A 17,172-nucleotide genomic window follows, 5' to 3' on the forward strand; every position below is an offset into this window, starting at 1 on the left:
TGGGGTCGTGTCATCCGCTTTTTGTGTTATCCACCCGATTCCAAATCGATGTGGGAGATTTTCACATAATTGGGCAATTGAGTTCCAGCGTGTGGGAACCCATGGCCCAATTAATTTTTTCAGTCTGAAACTCGCCTCCGATGACGTCATCATTGCTGCTGCATTTAAGGTCTGCAAGAAGCCTTGCTTCTTCTGCAGACTGCAAACCTTTTGGCCTTTGCAGTGAGAGGGACCTGGAGGCAGAATGAGCAGCGGGAGACCTAAGTCTGCTCCCAGATTTGATGACGTCGCCCTGCAAGCTTTGGTGGAGGGAGCAAGAGCTAATAAGGAGGTGCTCTTCCCTTCTTCAGGGAGGAAGAAGCCTCCCCAGCAGACGAAGGCTGTGTGGATCCAGGTGGCCCAGGAGGTGAACTTGTTGTCCCTCATCCGCAGAACCTGGCTTCAGTGCAGGAAGAGATTTCATGACCTTCTGCGCACTGGAAAAGTGAGTATGACTTTCCCATCACCCTCAATCTGATCCCCAGCGCCTCTCCTCACCAGCACTCAGCTTTAGCAATCTCTTCCTCCACATCCCACTTGACACTGACATCCCTGCACCCTTACCCATTCCCTCTCTCTCTATGGTCACATTCACCTAACTATTCAACTATGCAGCCCTCACACTCCCTATCACTGTGATGCTATGAAAACAACTTACAAAACACAGGGAGGGCCCTTGGTCTTGCCAACTCACTCCATCTTTGTCTCCTTCTAAGCATGTATGCTATGGATTTTCTACACTCACTCCTTCATTCTCACTCAAACTCCACTTGTCTCCCTCATTGCAGGAAAAGAGAGCTCACAATAAGAGGGAAAGAGCGAGGACAGGAGGAGGGCCACCCTCAGTAGCCCACCTCACCCCCTGGGAGGAGGCGGTCCTGGAGATTGTGGGACTCGAGGACGATGCGCAAGTGGGGGATGGACAGACGGGCGCATCAGAGAAAGCTGGTGACAGAATAGTTTTCCATCTCTCTCATTGACATTGCATGAGTCGCTGATAATGATTCTGAAGCTCTAACAGGTGGACTTATGATCATCTGCAATATGCAATGTGCATGTAACCTTGGCCTCACATCTCTGACTCTTTCCTTTACTCCCCCAGAGGACCACCGCAAGCACCCGTCCCCACTAGCCAGGAGGAAGAGCCTGAGTCTCCAGACTACTCAGAGGAAGCTGCAACCTCTGAGGGCGCAGCGTCAGCAGAATTCAGCCAACCCAGCACCAGCGCAGACACTCACACCTCGGTGGGTCCATCACGAGATAGAGTAGTGTTGTCACCTGGTGTATCATAGCTCACAAGTGAGCATCAGCAGATTGTGGAGACAGGGACAGCAGTGGAGAGTCCTAGTCGGAGAGCGCAGGACTCTCCCAGCTTGGCTCAGCTGCATGTCGACCCTCTGCCTCTGGGTCCATCCATAAGAACAGCGGTGCTGGAATTCCAGGAACAGATGCAGGAGTCTCTGGCAGGTTTTGACTCCAGGGTCGCTGCGAGTGTGGAGCGAATGGAGGAGTCCATCGCGAACATGAGCAGAGCCTTTGTGGAGTAATTGGCACATGAACGGAAAGGATGGCAACCTCCGTGGAAAGGCTGGCTACGGCCATGGAGGCAGTAAGTCACCGGAGTGAGGAAAACACGGTGAGTGTTCAGAATAGACTGACATCTCTGGAAGAGTGATGGTCAGCTATTGAACAGAGAAGCCAGAGCTTCATGGAAGTCCTTCTGAATAGGACTGCCAGTGCAGATACGGGTTCCCGTGGCCCCCCTGATGTGCAGCAAGGTGCTCTCAAGCCACTTGCAAGTGCTGAGGGGGACCTGACCCATGAGAGGGAAGTTGGTGGCAGACATCAAGGAAGTGGGGGCTCCTCTCCAAGCGCTCACACTTCCATGCCACTGCAGAGCCCTCGGTCAGAGCCCCACCAGAGTCTCCACCCAACTGAAATCGGTGTCTCAACCCCTGCACAGCCGCAGGAGCAGCAGACTGTTGACGAGCCTTCACAGGTTCACAACCCCAGAGGATGCCCGCCAAAGGTGTCAAGACAGGAGCAGCAAGAAAGTGAGCAAGGGGCCTCCACATCTGCTGAAGCCACAGGGGAAGCACCACGTAGGAGCACGCGTAAGAGAAAGATACTGCATAAATAGTCACAAGGGTAGTCACTTGGCTGAAATGTTGTGTTTATTTTTTAAATGCCATCAGTTGGTTATTGTAAATTAAAATTCTGATGGCAACTGTTGCAGTTGTGGTCTGTGTCATTTCGCAAATGGGACTTTCACATTGAGGGCTTAGGATTACTTGCAATTGTCAGTATGGTGGTCAGAGCACTAGGAATCCGCTGGTTCTTGGCCATTGTCGATGCTCTGGTAAGAAGCTACAAGGCAAAAGTACTTGATTGGCTAGGCTAAGCAAATCTGGCCAAGATGAGTGCGTTCCTTGCATCCCGGGCAGCAATGTGGTCGTGCGCTGGTGCCTTCTGGCCTGTGCAGCTTCAGGTGGGTGAGCAGCAGCTTGGCGCTCCTGTTGTTGCTGCTGCTGTTGGTGGCGCTGTTGTTCATGGTTCTGCTGCTGCCGCGGCTGGTCTTCGCCCTCATCTGATGTCCAGGAGGAAAGGAAATAAATGGTTCCCATGCTTCTGGTATATGCCTCGGTTGAGGAAGCGCTCAGTCAAGGTGGGGAGAGGGGTTTCCCAGGAGGTCACAGTGGAGATGGGTGTCAGGCTCCAAACTTCTACAACTATGGTTATGCCTGCTAAAAGTTCCCCCAGACCTGAGACAACAAAGTCCTGCCACCTGCAAATGATGACCGATCAAATATCCTATTTAATGGTGGAGCTGCAGCTGATAGTCAGCAATCCAATTGTGCTCCCGCCAGGTTTCACTGTCGTGTTTCAGAGCAGGCGTGAATCATGTGGGAAAGTGTTAAAATCGGAAAGGGCTCTCCAAATGGGATTATAGAGGCAATTTAGTGGTTGTTAAGGGCCTTAAGGGCCTATCCCGCCTCTTGGAGGCGGGACAGAGACGGGATCAGAAACCACGCATTTGGGAAAATTGCTTGGAGGCGGGATGGAGGTGGGGTCGGGCCCGCCCACCACTTTTTGCAATTTTAACACCCCACACGCCTCCATTCCCGCCTCCTCGGGCCTGGCAAAATCCAGCCCAAAGAGTCTGCAATGGGATAGAGATAGACTGAGTGAGTGGGCAGTAAGGTGGCAGAGGGAGTCGTCTTTTCTTAGGCAGTCCCTCGGAACTGAGGATGACTTGCTTCCACACTAAAAATTAGTTCTCAGGTGACTGATGAGTCCAATGCGGGACCTACAGGGCAGGATTTTCATTGGGCCGTGGAGTTGGGATTGGAGGCGTGTGGGGGGTTAAAATCCCGAAATCAGGGGTCACGACCCCAACCCGCCTCCATGCCAGTTTCAAAGGAGGCGGGTACCTGCCCCGCACTGGGACCCGTTTACCCGAGGTGGGAAGGGATTAGTGACAATTAACTGCCTGTTAACAGGTAGTTAACAGGCAGTTTTTACCCTAATCCCTATTTTTAATGCTGAAGTGAGGGATTCCCGACAGCTCCAAACCACGCCAAGTTTGCGAGGCGGGCTGTTGGGTTGAAGAACTTGGAGGGGTCGAGATGTCGGTGTTCAGGTGAGTGATGTGTGCATGAGTGCAAAGATAAGTGTGTTTCGTGTGTCTAAAGTGTTTAAAGAAGTTTAAATGACCTTTTCAGCCTTCCTTCCTTTAGGTTTCGGATTCCCTCATCTCACCGGCACAGAAAGCAGAATGGCTGCAAACTGTCAAAAGTGACAGCCTGCAGCTTTCTGTGCAGGAGAGATCTCTAACTGAGTCTGCGTAGAAGGTCTCAGGTTAGAAGTAAGACTGTCAGTGTTTGACAGCTTCAAACAGCTGTGAAACGCTGATATTTCATCTGTCAACACGTCTTGACAGATGAAATTTCAGTCTGTGACGTCACCTGTTGCCGGGTGGCCCTTAATTGGCCTGCTGAGCCCGCTGGGTGGGCTCAACAAGGTCAATCAAGTTAAAATCGCGTGGATTGGCTGCATCTCGATGGAGGTGGGACTACAACCCCAAAAGTTGTAGTCCCGCCTCCTACCCGACTCCTGAATGAAAATCCAGCCCACAGTCTCTGTCACAGGTGGGGCAGACGGTAGTTGAAGGGGCGGGTGGGTGGGGTGCTTGGGTTGACATGCGCTCATTCCGCTGTTTGCGCTTGGCTTCCACTTGCTCCTGGCGAAGAGACTCGAGGTGTTCGGCGCCTTCCCGGATGCTTTTCCTCCACTTTGTGCAGTCTTGGGCCAGGGATTCCCAGGTGTCGGTGGGGATGTTGCACTTTTTCAAGGAGGCTTTGAGGGTGTCCTTGAAGCATTTCCTCTGCCCACCTGAGGCTCTCTTACTGTGTCGGAGCTCTGAGTAGAGTGCTTGTTTTGGGAGCCTTGTATCGGGCATGCGGACGATGTGGCCCGTCCATCGGAGCTGATCGTCTCAGGATAAGGGGTTGGCCATTTAAGACCGAGATGAGGAGGAATTTCTTCACTCAGCGGGTTGTGAATCTTTGGAATTATCTGCCCCAGAGGGCTGTGGATGCTGAGTCTTTGATTATTCAAGGCTGAGGTAGATAGATTTTTGGACTCTCAGGGAATCAAAGGATATGGAGATCAGGCGAGAAAGTGGAGTTGAGGTTCATGATCAGCCATGATCTTGTTGAATGGCGGAGCAGGCTCGAGGGGACGTATGGCCAACTCCGGCTCCTATTTCTTACAATGAGCTGGGAAGGATGGACATGGGTAGAGTTGAAAGGGTGGAGAGTTGAATGGGGTAGAGTGACTCTGTGATCTAGGTCTGGGGGAGTGGAGTGACTCTGTGATCTAGGTCTGGGGAGTGGAGTGTCTCTGTGATCTAGGTCTGGGGGAGTGGAGTGTCTCTGTGATCTAGGTCTGGGGAGTGGAGTGTCTCTGTGATCTAGGTCTGGGGGAGTGGAGTGTCTGTGATCTAGGTCTGGGGGAGTAGAGTGTCTCTGTGATCTAGGTCTGGGGGAGTGGAGTGTCTCTGTGATCTAGGTCTGGGGGAGTGGAGTGTCTCTGTGATCGAGGTCTGGGGGAGTGGAGTGTCTCTGTGATCGAGGTCTGGGGGAGTGGAGTGTCTCTGTGATCTAGGTCTGGGGGAGTGGAGTGTCTCTGTGATCTAGGTCTGGGGAGTGGAGTGTCCCTGTGATCTAGGTCTGGGGGAGTGGAGTGTCTCTGTGATCGAGGTCTGGGGGAGTGGAGTGTCTCTGTGATCTAGGTCTGGGGAGTGGAGTGTCTCTGTGATCTAGGTCTGGGGAGTGGAGTGTCTCTGTGATCTAGGTCGGGGGAGTGGAGTGTCTCTGTGATCGAGGTCTGGGGGAGTGGAGTGTCTCTGTGATCTAGGTCTGGGGGAGTGGAGTGTCTCTGTGATCTAGGTCTGGGGAGTGGAGTGTCTCTGTGATCGAGGTCTGGGGGAGTGGAGTGTCTCTGTGATCGAGGTCTGGGGAGTGGAGTGTCTCTGTGATCGAGGTCTGGGGGAGTAGAGTGTCTGTGATCTAGGTCTGGGGGAGTGGAGTGTCTCTGTGATCGAGGTCTGGGGGAGTGGAGTGTCTCTGTGATCGAGGTCTGGGGGAGTGGAGTGTCTCCATGATCTAGGTCTGGGGGAGTGGAGTGTCTCTGTGATCGAGGTCTGGGGGAGTGGAGTGTCTCTGTGATCTAGGTCTGGGGGAGTGGAGTGTCTCTGTGATCGAGGTCTGGGGGAGTGGAGTGTCTCTGTGATCGAGGTCTGGGGGAGTGGAGTGTCTCTGTGATCTAGGTCTGGGGGAGTGGAGTGTCTCTGTGATCTAGGTCTGGGGGAGTGGAGTGTCTCTGTGATCTTGGTCTGGGGAAGTGGAGTGTCTCTGTGATCGAGGTCTGGGGGAGTGGAGTGTCTCTGTGATCTAGGTCTGGGGGAGTGGAGTGTCTCTGTGATCTAGGTCTGGGGGAGTGGAGTGTCTCTGTGATCTAGGTCTGGGGGAGTGGAGTGTCTCTGTGATCTAGGTCTGGGGAGTGGAGTGTCTCTGATCTAGGTCTGGGGGAGTGGAGTGTCTCTGTGATCTAGGTCTGGGGGAGTGGAGTGTCTCTGTGATCTAGGTCTGGGGGAGTGGAGTGTCTCTGTGATCTAGGTCTGGGGGAGTGGAGTGTCTCTGTGATCTAGGTCTGGGGGAGTGGAGTGTCTCTGTGATCTAGGTCTGGGGGAGTGGAGTGTCTCTGTGATCGAGGTCTGGGGGAGTGGAGTGTCTCTGTGATCTAGGTCTGGGGGAGTGGAGTGTCTCTGTGATCTAGGTCTGGGGAGTGGAGTGTCTCTGTGATCTAGGTCTGGGGGAGTGGAGTGTCTCTGTGATCTAGGTCTGGGGGAGTAGAGTGTCTCTGTGATCTAGGTCTGGGGGAGTGGAGTGTCTCTGTGATCTAGGTCTGGGGGAGCGGAGTGTCTCTGTGATCTAGGTCTGGGGGAGTAGAGTGTCTCTGTGATCTAGGTCTGGGGGAGCGGAGTGTCTCTGTGATCTAGGTCTGGGGGAGTGGAGTGTCTCTGTGATCTAGGTCTGGGGGAGTGGAGTGTCTCTGTGATCTAGGTCTGGGGGAGCGGAGTGTCTCTGTGATCTAGGTCTGGGGGAGCGGAGTGTCTCTGTGATCTAGGTCTGGGGGAGTGGAGTGTCTCTGTGATCTAGGTCTGGGGGAGTGGAGTGTCTCTGTGATCTAGGTCTGGGGGAGTGGAGTGTCTCTGTGATCTAGGTCTGGGGGAGTGGAGTGTCTCTGTGATCTAGGTCTGGGGGAGTGGAGTGTCTCTGTGATCTAGGTCTGGGGGAGTGGAGTGTCTCTGTGATCTAGGTCTGGGGGAGTGGAGTGTCTCTGTGATCTAGGTCTGGGGGAGTGGAGTGTCTCTGTGATCTAGGTCTGGGGGAGTGGAGTGTCTCTGTGAACTGAAGCATGGAAGAGGGAAGCTGGATGTTAGAAAATGATTGTTGAGCTAACATTTGGGGAAGTGTCAGTCTGGTTGGTTGATGAAATCCAAATGTCACTTTGTTTTTCCTTTTTTAAGATGAAAAAAACCCAGAATGCATTATTTTAATATAAAAATGCAATATTGTCAAAGGACCACGAGAGGTGTATGACCAAATTTGTGCCTTCAGCATTTGGAATGCCCCATTCATGCCTTCATGTACTTATGCTTTCTTCCCTCCAATGAAAGTCAAGGAATGTTGTGTATACCGACAGCTTAAGTTACAAGGCCTGTATTACTACTTGTTCCCACATGAAAGCCTTATGATCAGGGGCGTTCTTGAGGTGTCACCATCTTGGGAGCTTTTTTGAAGCTATTGGTCGGCTTCTGTTAGCATTGTGGTTTGAGCTGTATGTGCTGTATCGATACTGCCCTCGTCCTGTGCTGTCCACATTGACTTTCTACCCTGTTGTTGTTCCGTCTACCTGCTGAGCCTCTGTATTCTACGAGTGCTAGGGTTACTCTCACTCCTTCCCCCTTAGCCCTGTGGCGTCGCTGTTGCCACTCGTGCTTCTGAGATGCAACTATTCCCTTAAACGTCTTGAATTTCTCTTCTTCAGAGTGTGGTTTGAATTGTTCCAGTGACTCCACAGAAAGAAAGAACTTGTATTTCTATAGCATCTCTCAGGATGATCCAAAGCACTTTACGGCTAATGAAGTACTTTTGAAACGCAGTCACTGTTGTAATGTAGAAAACGCAGCAGCCAATTTGTGCACAGCAAGCTCCCACAAACAGCAATGTGATGAATGACCAGATATTCTGCTTTTTTAGTGATGTTGGTTGAGGGATAAATATTGGCCAGGCCACCGGGGAGAACTCACATGCTCGTCTTCGAATATTGCCATAGGATCTTTTGCATCCATCCGAGAGGGCAGACAAGGCCTCGGTTTAACGCCTCATTTGAAAGACGACACCTCCGACAGTGCAGCACTCCCTCAGCACTGCACTGAGGTGTCAGCTGTGATTCCAGAGCTTGGAAGACCTAGATAGCTGAAGGCATGGCCGCCAATGGTGGGACGAAGGAAGTCAGGGATGCACAAGAGGCCAGAATTGGAGGAACACAGAGTTCTCGGAGGGTTGTAGGTCTGGAGGAGGTTACAGAGATAGGGAGGGGGTGAGGCCATGGAGGGATTTGAACACGAGTATGAGAACTTTAAAATCGAGGCACTCAGGGACCGGGAGCCAATGTAGGTCAGCGAACGCAGTTCACAGCCAGTCATTGACTTGGACCCTCACATTTACAAGCAGGTACAACAGCCCTTTGACCTCAGTATATAAGCAGCTCCAATTACCTGGATTTTCTAATTAGAGCTGTTGCCTTAAAGTCAGAGGCCAGGTTAGAAACTGAACATTAAAAGCATACTCCAGACATGAGACTAGCCTCAAGCAACGTACTTAGTTTAAAAATAGTGCTTCTAGCTCCTTTGATGACACAGTTGTTAAGTCAGTGTGTATCCCATTTCAGAATGTCCCAGGTTCAAACCATGGGCCTTTGCTGAGTTAGCTGGCCTCAGTTGGGCACTAGAATTGACCTCAATGCCCTTGGGCCTGTGAGAGCAAAATGAGCCTGGGCTTCCATTCCTGCTCGCAATCCATTGACCCCTGTCGGAAAGTTCACGTGTGGTTGTTGAATGAAGATAGAATTGTGACTGGCTGTGACGCCTCCTCCAGGCAAATAGTGACACCCACTGTTTGGGTTCACATAGGAAGCACAGCCTTCTGGGGAAAGTATAGAAGGGCACTCGGGTATAGAAGAGCGCCAACACCTCCAAGACGTAAGGAGGGAGAGACTGGATGGTACGGGGATACCATCTTCCCATTACTTCCATAGACCCTTGTATTCCCCTACAGTTGAACTGATAAGGAGATAAACGTGGGAACTGATGCCAGAGTAAGGGTAAAACCAAAACTGAAAAGAACTTTCAGCAATTTGAAGACTGGGGCAAAGTTGGGTTTCTTGTTAAGAAAACAGAGTAGACAGTAAAATAATCTTCAAGGACTGGAGATGCTGCACCAGCGAAAACAACAACAACAAAAGCAACAACTGCAAAACAGTTAAAGTGACGTCACAACCAGGGAAGGAGCTGATCGGTGAGTAGTTGGTAGGTGTTTCTAGTTAATAGTCTATTAAGTAAAGGCATGGCAGGGCAGCTCAGTCCCGTGGAATGCACATCCTGTGCCATGTGGGGACTCCAGGACACTTCCCGTGTCCTGGACAACCACATGTGAAGGAAGTGTCGTCAGCTGGAGGAGCTCGAGCTCCGGGTTTTGGAGCTTGAGCAGCAGTTGGTGTCACTGCGGTACATCCGTGAGGCTGAGAGCTACGTGGGTAGCACGTTTCAGGAGGTGGTAACCCCGCAGATAAAGAGTGTGCAGGCAGAGAGGGAATGGGTGAACACCAGACAGAAGAGGAGGACCAGGCAGGTAGTGCAGGAGTGCCCTGAGTGCATCTCACTCTCCAACCAGTATTCGGTTCTGAGTACTGGTGAGGGCGATGGTTCCTCTGGGGAGTATAGCCAGAGCCAAGTCTGTGGCACCACAGGTGGCTCAACTGTACAGGGGGGAGGAAGAAGAGTGAGAAAGCAATAGTGGTAGGGGATTCGATAGTTAGGGGAGCAGACAGGCGTTTCTGCAGCCGCAGATGTGACTCCAGGATGGCATGTTGCCTCCCTGGTGCCAGGGTCAAGGATGTCACCGAGCGGCTGCAGAACACTCTGAGGGGGGAAGGTGAACCAACGGTACCAACGACATAGGTAGAAAGAGGGATGAGGTCCTGCAGGCAGATTTCAGGGAGCAAGGAAAGAGATTAAAAAGCAGGACCTCAAAGGTAGTAATCTCCGGATTACTCCTGGTGCCACGCGCTAGTGAGTATAGAAGTAGGAGGACAGCGCAGATAGCGCATGGCTGGAGAGATGGTGCAGGAGGGAGGGCTTTAGATTCCTGAGGCATTAGGACCGGTTCTGGGGAAGGTGGGACCTGTACAGGCTGGACGGGTTGCAGCTCAACAGGGCCGGAACCAATATTCTCACGGGGAGGTTTGCTAGTGCTGTTGGGGAGGGTTTAAATTAATTTGGCAGGGGGATGGGAACCAGGATGTAACATTAGAGAGGGGAAATAAAGTGCTCAAAGGATTGGGAGAGGCAGAGAGCACTAGAGTAAGAAATAGTAAGGTATTGGGGGGGGTCAAACTAAGAGAGAATACAGGATGGTCTAAGATGGGTTTACAGAGTATGTATGTGAACGCACAAAGCGTAGTAAACAAGGTAAGTGAGCTGCAGGTACAAATAGACACATGGGAATATGATGTTGTGGCAATAACTGAGACCTGGCTCAGAAAAGGGCAGGATTGGGTATTAAATATTCCTGGATATAAAGTGTTCAGGAAAGAGAAGGAAGGAAAGATAGGAGGTGGTGTGGCAGTGTTGGTCAAGGAGAATGTTACAGTGCTGGAGAGGGAGGATGTCCTGGAGGGGTCAAGGACAGACTCTATATGGCTAGAGTTAAGAAATAATAGAGGTGCCATTACTCTACTAGGTGTATTCTATAGACCACCAACTAGTGGGAAAGATACGGAGGAGCAAATTTGCAGAGAAATTACAGAGAGGTGCAAGAACTATAGGGTAGTGATAATGGGGGACTTCAACTGTCCTAATATAGACTGGGATTGTAATAGTGTAAAGGGCAGAGAAGGAGAAGAATTTCTGAAGTGTGTTCAGGAGAACTTTCTTGATCAGTATGTTTCCGGCCCGACGAGGGAGGAGGCATTGCTGGATCTGGTTCTGGGGAATGAGGTGGGTCAAGTGGTGCAAGTGTCAGTAGGTGAAGGAACATTTAGGGAACAGTGATCATAGTATCATAAGGTTTAGATTAGCTATGGAAAAGGACAGGCAGCAATCTAGAGTAAAAATGTTTAACTGGGGAAAGGCTAATTTCAGTGGGATGAGAATGGATCTGACCCGGGTAAACTGGAATCAAAGATTGACAGGCAAAACTGTAGTGGAACAATGGGCTGCCTTTAAAGAGGAAATAGTTCAGGTACTGTTGAGGTACATTCTCACTAGGGGGAAAGGCAGGGCAACTAAAGTCAGGGCTCCCTGGATGATGAAACAGATAGACAATATGATGAAGCAGAAAAAGTGTGCGTATGACAGATGTCAGGTTGAAAATACATCTGAGAATCAGGCTATATATATAGAAAGGTCAGAGGAGAAGTGAAAAAGAAAATAAGAGGGGCAAAGAGAGGATATGAGAATAGAATGGCAGCCAACAAAAAAGGGAATCCAAAAGTCTTCTATAGGCATATAAATAGTAAACGGGTAGTAAGAGGAGGGGTGGGGCCGATTAGGGACTAAAAAGGAGACCTATGCATGGAGGCAGAGGGTATGGCTGAGGTACTAAACGAGTACTTTGCATCTGTCTTCACTAAAGAAGAGGATGCTGCCATAGACGTAGTAAAGGAGGAGGTAGTGGAGACACTTGATAGACTAAAAATTGATAAAGAGGAGATATTAGAAAGGCTGGCTGTACTTAAAGTAGATAAGTCACCAGGAGCGGATGGGATGCATCTAGAATGCTGAGGGAATTGAGGGTGGAAATCGCGGAGCTATTGGCCATAATATTCCAATCCTCCTTTGATACGGTGGTGGTGCCAGAGGACTGGAGAATTACAAATGTTACACCATTGTTCAAAAAAGGGTGTAAAGATAAACCCAGCGACTACAGGCCAGTCAGTTTGACCTTGGTAGTGGGGAAGCTTTTAGAAACAGTAATCAAGGACAAAATTAACAGTCACTTGGACAAGTGTGGATTAATTAAGGAAAGCCAGCACAGATTTGTTAAAGGCAAATCGTGTTTAACCAACTTGATTGAGTTTTTTGATGAGGTAACAGAGAGGGTTGATGAGGGTAATGCGGTTGATGTGGTGTACATGGATTTCCAAAAGGCGTTTAACAAAGTGCCACATAATAGGCTTGTCAGCAAAGTTGAAGCCCATGGAATAAAAGGGACAGTGGCAGCATGGATACGGAATTGGCTAAGTGACAGGAAACAGAGAGTAGTGGTGAACGGTTGTTTTTCTGACTGGAGGAAGGTACACAGTGGTGTTCCCCAGGAGTCGGTTCACCACTGCTTTTCTTGATATATATTAATGACTTGGACGTGGGTGTGCAGATGACACAAAACTTGGAAGTATAGTGAACAGTGAAGAGGATAGTGATAGACTCCAGGAAGACATAGACAGGCTGGTGAAATGGGCGGACGAAATTTAATGCAGAAAAGTGTGAAATGATACATTTCGGTAGAAAGAATGAGGAGAGGACATATAAACTAAATGGTACAATTCTAAAGTGGGTGAATGAACAGAGAGACTTGGGGGTATGTATGCACAAATCGTTGAAGGTGGCAGGGCAGGTTGAGAAAGCGGTTAAAGAGGCTTACGGGATCCTGGGCTTCATAAATAGAGGTATAGAGTACAAAAGTGTGGAAATGATAATGAACCTGTATAAAACACTAGTTTGGTCTCAACTGGAGTATTGTGTCCAATTCTGGGCACCACACTTTAGGAAGGATGTGAAGGACTTAGAGAGGGTGGAGAAAAGATTTACAAGAATGGTTCCAGGGATGAGGGACTTCAGTTACATTGATAGACTGGAGAAGCTGGGGTTGTTCTCCTTGGAGCAGAGAAGGTTGAGAGGAGATTTGATAGAGGTGTTCAAAATCATGAGGGGTCTGGACAGAGTAAATAGAGAGAAACTGTTCCCATTGGCGGAAAGGCCGAGAACCAGAGGACACAGATTTAAGGTGATTGGCAGAAGAACCAAAGGCGACATGAGGAAAAGCTTTTTTACGCAGCGAGTGGTTAAGATCTGGAATGCACTGCCTGGAAGGGTGGTGGAGGCAGATTCAATCACGGCTTTCATAAGGGAATTGAATAAATATCTGAAGGGAAAAAAAATGTTGGGCTACGGGGAAAGGACGGGGGAGTGGGACTAGCTGAAGTGCTCTTGCAGAGAGCCAGCACGGGCTCGACGGGCCGAATGGCCTCCTCCCGTGCTGTAACCATTCAACGATTCTATGGAGTGTGAGAATGGTTCGATTTTTGAAAATCGAGGCTGGAGTGGGAGTCGTGTGGCTTTGCAGGAGTATGTCTGCAGATGTGTGGTGTTTAGAGAATGCTGATAGCAGGATGGTGAGCTTTCTGTTTAATGCTGTCCTCTGGAGCTGCAGCCGGCCAGCTGTGGGCTCAGAGCTGGGGAGAGGGCTCAGATTGGAGTCATTTTTTTTTTCCAAATATATTTCAGTGTAAACACATGAGCCGCAAGGTCTGGGAGGTTATGGGAAGAGAGGAAACAGCGATTGTAATCTGTTAAAAACGCACACACTTCACCAGAAGAGAGACAGAGAGAGAAAAGAGAGACTGAAAAAAAAAGCAGAAACAAGGTTGGCGTCACATCCGCCTGATCCAGTCCAGAAGGGGGGAGATTTAATTATCAGGCTGGTGGCGAAGGGAGTCCTCAGTGAATCTTGACAGCAAAAAGCTGAGTGTTTGGGAGATTGAGCCCTGCTTTGAGTGCTGGAGGAGCCTGTGAGCTGAGCTGGAGTTCGATGCCACTCAAACCCACCCAACACACACACACACTCTCTGAGAGACGCCCTGAATCAGTGAGTGACTGAGCCTCGCTCAGTGAGATCTCATCTACACACACACAGATATTGGAGAGAGAGCAGAGCAGCGTCCAACTCCTTAACCAGCAACACGCCCAAAGGTTGGTGCATCAACTGGGTGAAGTTTTTGTTGCTCAGTCTCCACTCCTGGTGTGAGCCGAGGACGATGAAGCCAGCTGTAGACCAGCCGACTCTGACTATCATTAAGATCGAGAAGCCCGATGGTGAGTTTCAGTGCGGATTTACCCTCTCTGTGTATTTGGGAATGGGACGGACTGCGAGCTGTCAGTCGGTGTCTGCGAGCTCTGAAGGTGTCTGTCTTCCTTTGGCCGTAATGTCGCTTTGTGTTTGAAGCTCGGTACCCTGTGGGGCCGAGTTTGTCACCGCGTCGTTTTCCTGATTGCATTTATTTATTTCTCAAGGAAAGAGAGGCGAGCCGCAAGTTTGATTGGGCTAGATTTGATGTGTGTGTGAGTTTTCAAGTTGGCGATGAGCTGGAGAACTGTCACCGCTCCCAGCCCTGAACTCCTACCTGTTGGACCAGGAGCCAGCAAGTCTTTCCTGAGTGAAGTGACAGCCTGCGCTCTCTTGAAGTGTGAGAGGACACTGTACCCTGCTCAGACATCGAATCTCTCCCGTTTTAAACAGTTTCAGTTCGTTTTATTGTGGCAGTTTGATTCTAACCCCAGTGTGTGCTTTCACCGATCCCTGGCCTCGCTCCAAACCCTGCATTGCATGTTTATTGGGCTGGAGCTCTGAAAGACACGGATCCAATGGATGCAGCTCTGGGCGATATTGGACTTACAGCCTGCACTTCACAGAGAGTTGCTGTTGTTATACATTAACCTCTTCCTGGCCCTCTGTGATTTATTCCTGTGTGGGGGGGGGGGGGGGGGGGGGGGGGGGGTTGGTTTATGTTATAGTGATTACTCTCGCGAGGGGGTCTCAATACCCCTGATGTAGGTGTGACCCATATTGGCAGCTGTGTGAGATGGTCACAACGGGCCAACCTTCAGGATTTAATCCCTGGGATTTGATTGTAAAATTACAGGGTGCAATAAAATGTGCAAATCCACACCGTACAAGAGGCTGCCCTGGTTGGAGCCGAAGTGTCAGTCAGCCCCTGGTTTGGGTGGGGTGGGTTGATTTTGCTGGTTCAAAGGTAGCGTTAGAGTACAGGAATGATTCACATTGGGTGATAATGCCTTTCTTAGTCAGGACTTCAGTGGATGTGGGGAAACAGTAACGCCGAAAACACGCTATCAGCATGTCTCTCCAGACTGTTACTTTTTGAAGGGCTGGAACTGTTGTTCTGGAGCAGGCTCCAGAGGAGAAACCCGCCAACAATTTCTCAGCGGATGGGAGAAGTGAGGTGCAGAGAGGAGTGAGGGTGCAGCGATGTTACAAACAGCCTTTGAAAGGGCAGTGGTTACTGTCTGGGAGCTCATTTTACTTTAGATTTATATCCAGATTGGCGCAGCTTTGGTTGATCACTTGTGAAATTCTGTTTAAAAAAAAACAAGACTCTCCCTTTGAGAAGATTTCCAGGAACTCCCTCCTCCCTTGCCCAGCACTATGTGGGAGTTAACGTGTTTGGCTTGTTGTTCAAAAACATGCTCAAAGTCTCCTTTATCTGACGTGTGCTGTTTTACAGAATCGCTAGCTTAGAGTCAGTCGATGGTGCAGCCCAGTTGCAATGTGCGTTCAGACTTTCTGGGAAAGGTGCGGGGAGAGGCAGAGAGAGAGAGAGAGATTCATTTTTGACTCCAATGACAGCTACAGACTTATTCAAAACTGAAAAGAGAGTTTACATAAGATTCAGGGTCCAGGCACAAGGGCTTTGGGTTTCAGTAAATGCTCATGTGCAAAGTGTCCGCTGCTCTGGACTGAGGCGACGGTGTCACACAGAGCACAGCAAGGCCACGGAATCTGACTTCTTGCTCACATTTCTGGCTCCCTTATTACTGACATCACATCCGAGTGTTGGCTTTAATGTGCAGCCCGAAATAGGCTCAGCCTCGGGCTCATTAGCATACAATAGCCCTGCCTGCCTCCCCGCAAACTGACTCCGGGGAAAAGGACAAAGCGGCAAATTACAGGCAAATAACTCACTGCAGTCCGAATAACGGCTGTTTGTTCCTCCTCCCAGCTCGGCTGCTGGTCGCTGCAAGTCCCTCGCTCAACCTCTCCTCTCAGGCTGGGCTCGGGCTGGTGTGTTGGGCCGCTACCAGCTGGCCCCAACAGTAAAAGAGAAAGATTTGCATTTATATAGCGCCTTTCACGAACACTGGACGTCCCAAAGCGCTTTACAGCCAATGAAGTACTTTTTTTTGGAGTGGAATCACTGTTGCAATGTGGGAAACGCGGCAGCCAATTTGCGCACAGCAAGCTCCTACAAACAGCAATGTGCTAATGACCAGATAATCTGTTTTTTGTTATGTTGATTGAGGGATAAATATCAGCCAGGACACCGGGGATAACTCCCTGCTCTTCTTTGAAATAGTGCCGTGGGATCTTTTACGTCTGCGGGACCTCGGTTTTACATCTCATCCAAAAGACGGCACCTTCCTGTCGATAGATTTTTGGACTTGGGGAATCAAGGGATATGGGGATCGGGTGGGAAAGTGGAGCTGAGGTTGATGATCAGCCATGATCTTATTGAATGGCGGAGCAGGCTCGAGGGGCCGTGTGGCCAACTCCTGCTCCTGCTTCTTATGTTCTTATGTTGTTCCGACTGCACCTTCAGTGTCAGCGTAGATTTTTGTGCTCAAGTCCCTGCAGTGGGACTATGAACTCACAACCTTCTGACTCGGAGGCGGGTGTGCTACCCAGTAAGCCACGGTCTGACACATGTGACATGCCTGTGGGCATCTGGACGTCATTGTGTGGCGTGGGTGCAGGCACTGACTGGCGAGGCGAGAGCTGGATTGCCCTCCTTTCGTATGCCAGTACCAAAGCAAATCAAACGTCAATATCTAAGTCAGATATCCAGGCCAAAGCTTCTGGTGTAACCGCGTGGATATCTTGTAGGCTGCCTGCGAATTTCCTCTGAGGGCAGTGCTCAATGATGTGCTCCAGGGTCTGATCAGGAGCTCCACAGTCACATGATGGGGATGCTTTAATCTTCCATCTATGGAGAAAGTGGCAGCATCGACCATGGCCGGTTCTGAGGAGGTTGATGGTTGTCCACTGTTTGCGAGGAAGGTTTGATCCTTCAGGTTATACTGTGGGGTCCTCTGTAAGGAATCCATTCAGCATGTCGCTGTTCTTCCAAGCATTTCGCCATCGGTCATCAAGGCTGAGGGGAGATCGCTGAAGGGCTTCGGCAATGGATCCAAAAATGGCCTCCTACATTTGGATTGCACTGCCCCAGAGCAGCTGGGAACGTCGGCAACATAAGAGAGTTATCACAACT

At 50.1% G+C, this 17,172-nt stretch overlaps 1 protein-coding gene across 3 annotated transcripts in view; it reads left to right on the forward strand.

Annotated features, from left to right (window-relative positions):
* Positions 1-17,172, forward strand: part of ets1 (ETS proto-oncogene 1, transcription factor) — a 148,891-nt gene that overhangs the window by 26,040 nt on the left and 105,679 nt on the right. The window contains exon 1 of one of the 3 annotated variants that reach the window (XM_085968168.1): positions 6,987-13,981. The exons of the other annotated variants lie outside the window; for them this stretch is intronic. Within the exon in view, the coding sequence (XP_085824294.1) occupies positions 13,924-13,981 (58 nt within the window). The 5' untranslated portion in view covers positions 6,987-13,923. Of the gene's footprint in view, positions 1-6,986; positions 13,982-17,172 lie in introns of those variants that run through there. 3 annotated transcript variants of the gene reach the window in all.

Source organism: Somniosus microcephalus, chromosome 26 (genome assembly GCF_052327205.1).
Source record: "Somniosus microcephalus isolate GS21.2 chromosome 26, FLI_Smic_1.0, whole genome shotgun sequence".
NCBI lineage: Eukaryota > Metazoa > Chordata > Chondrichthyes > Squaliformes > Somniosidae > Somniosus > Somniosus microcephalus.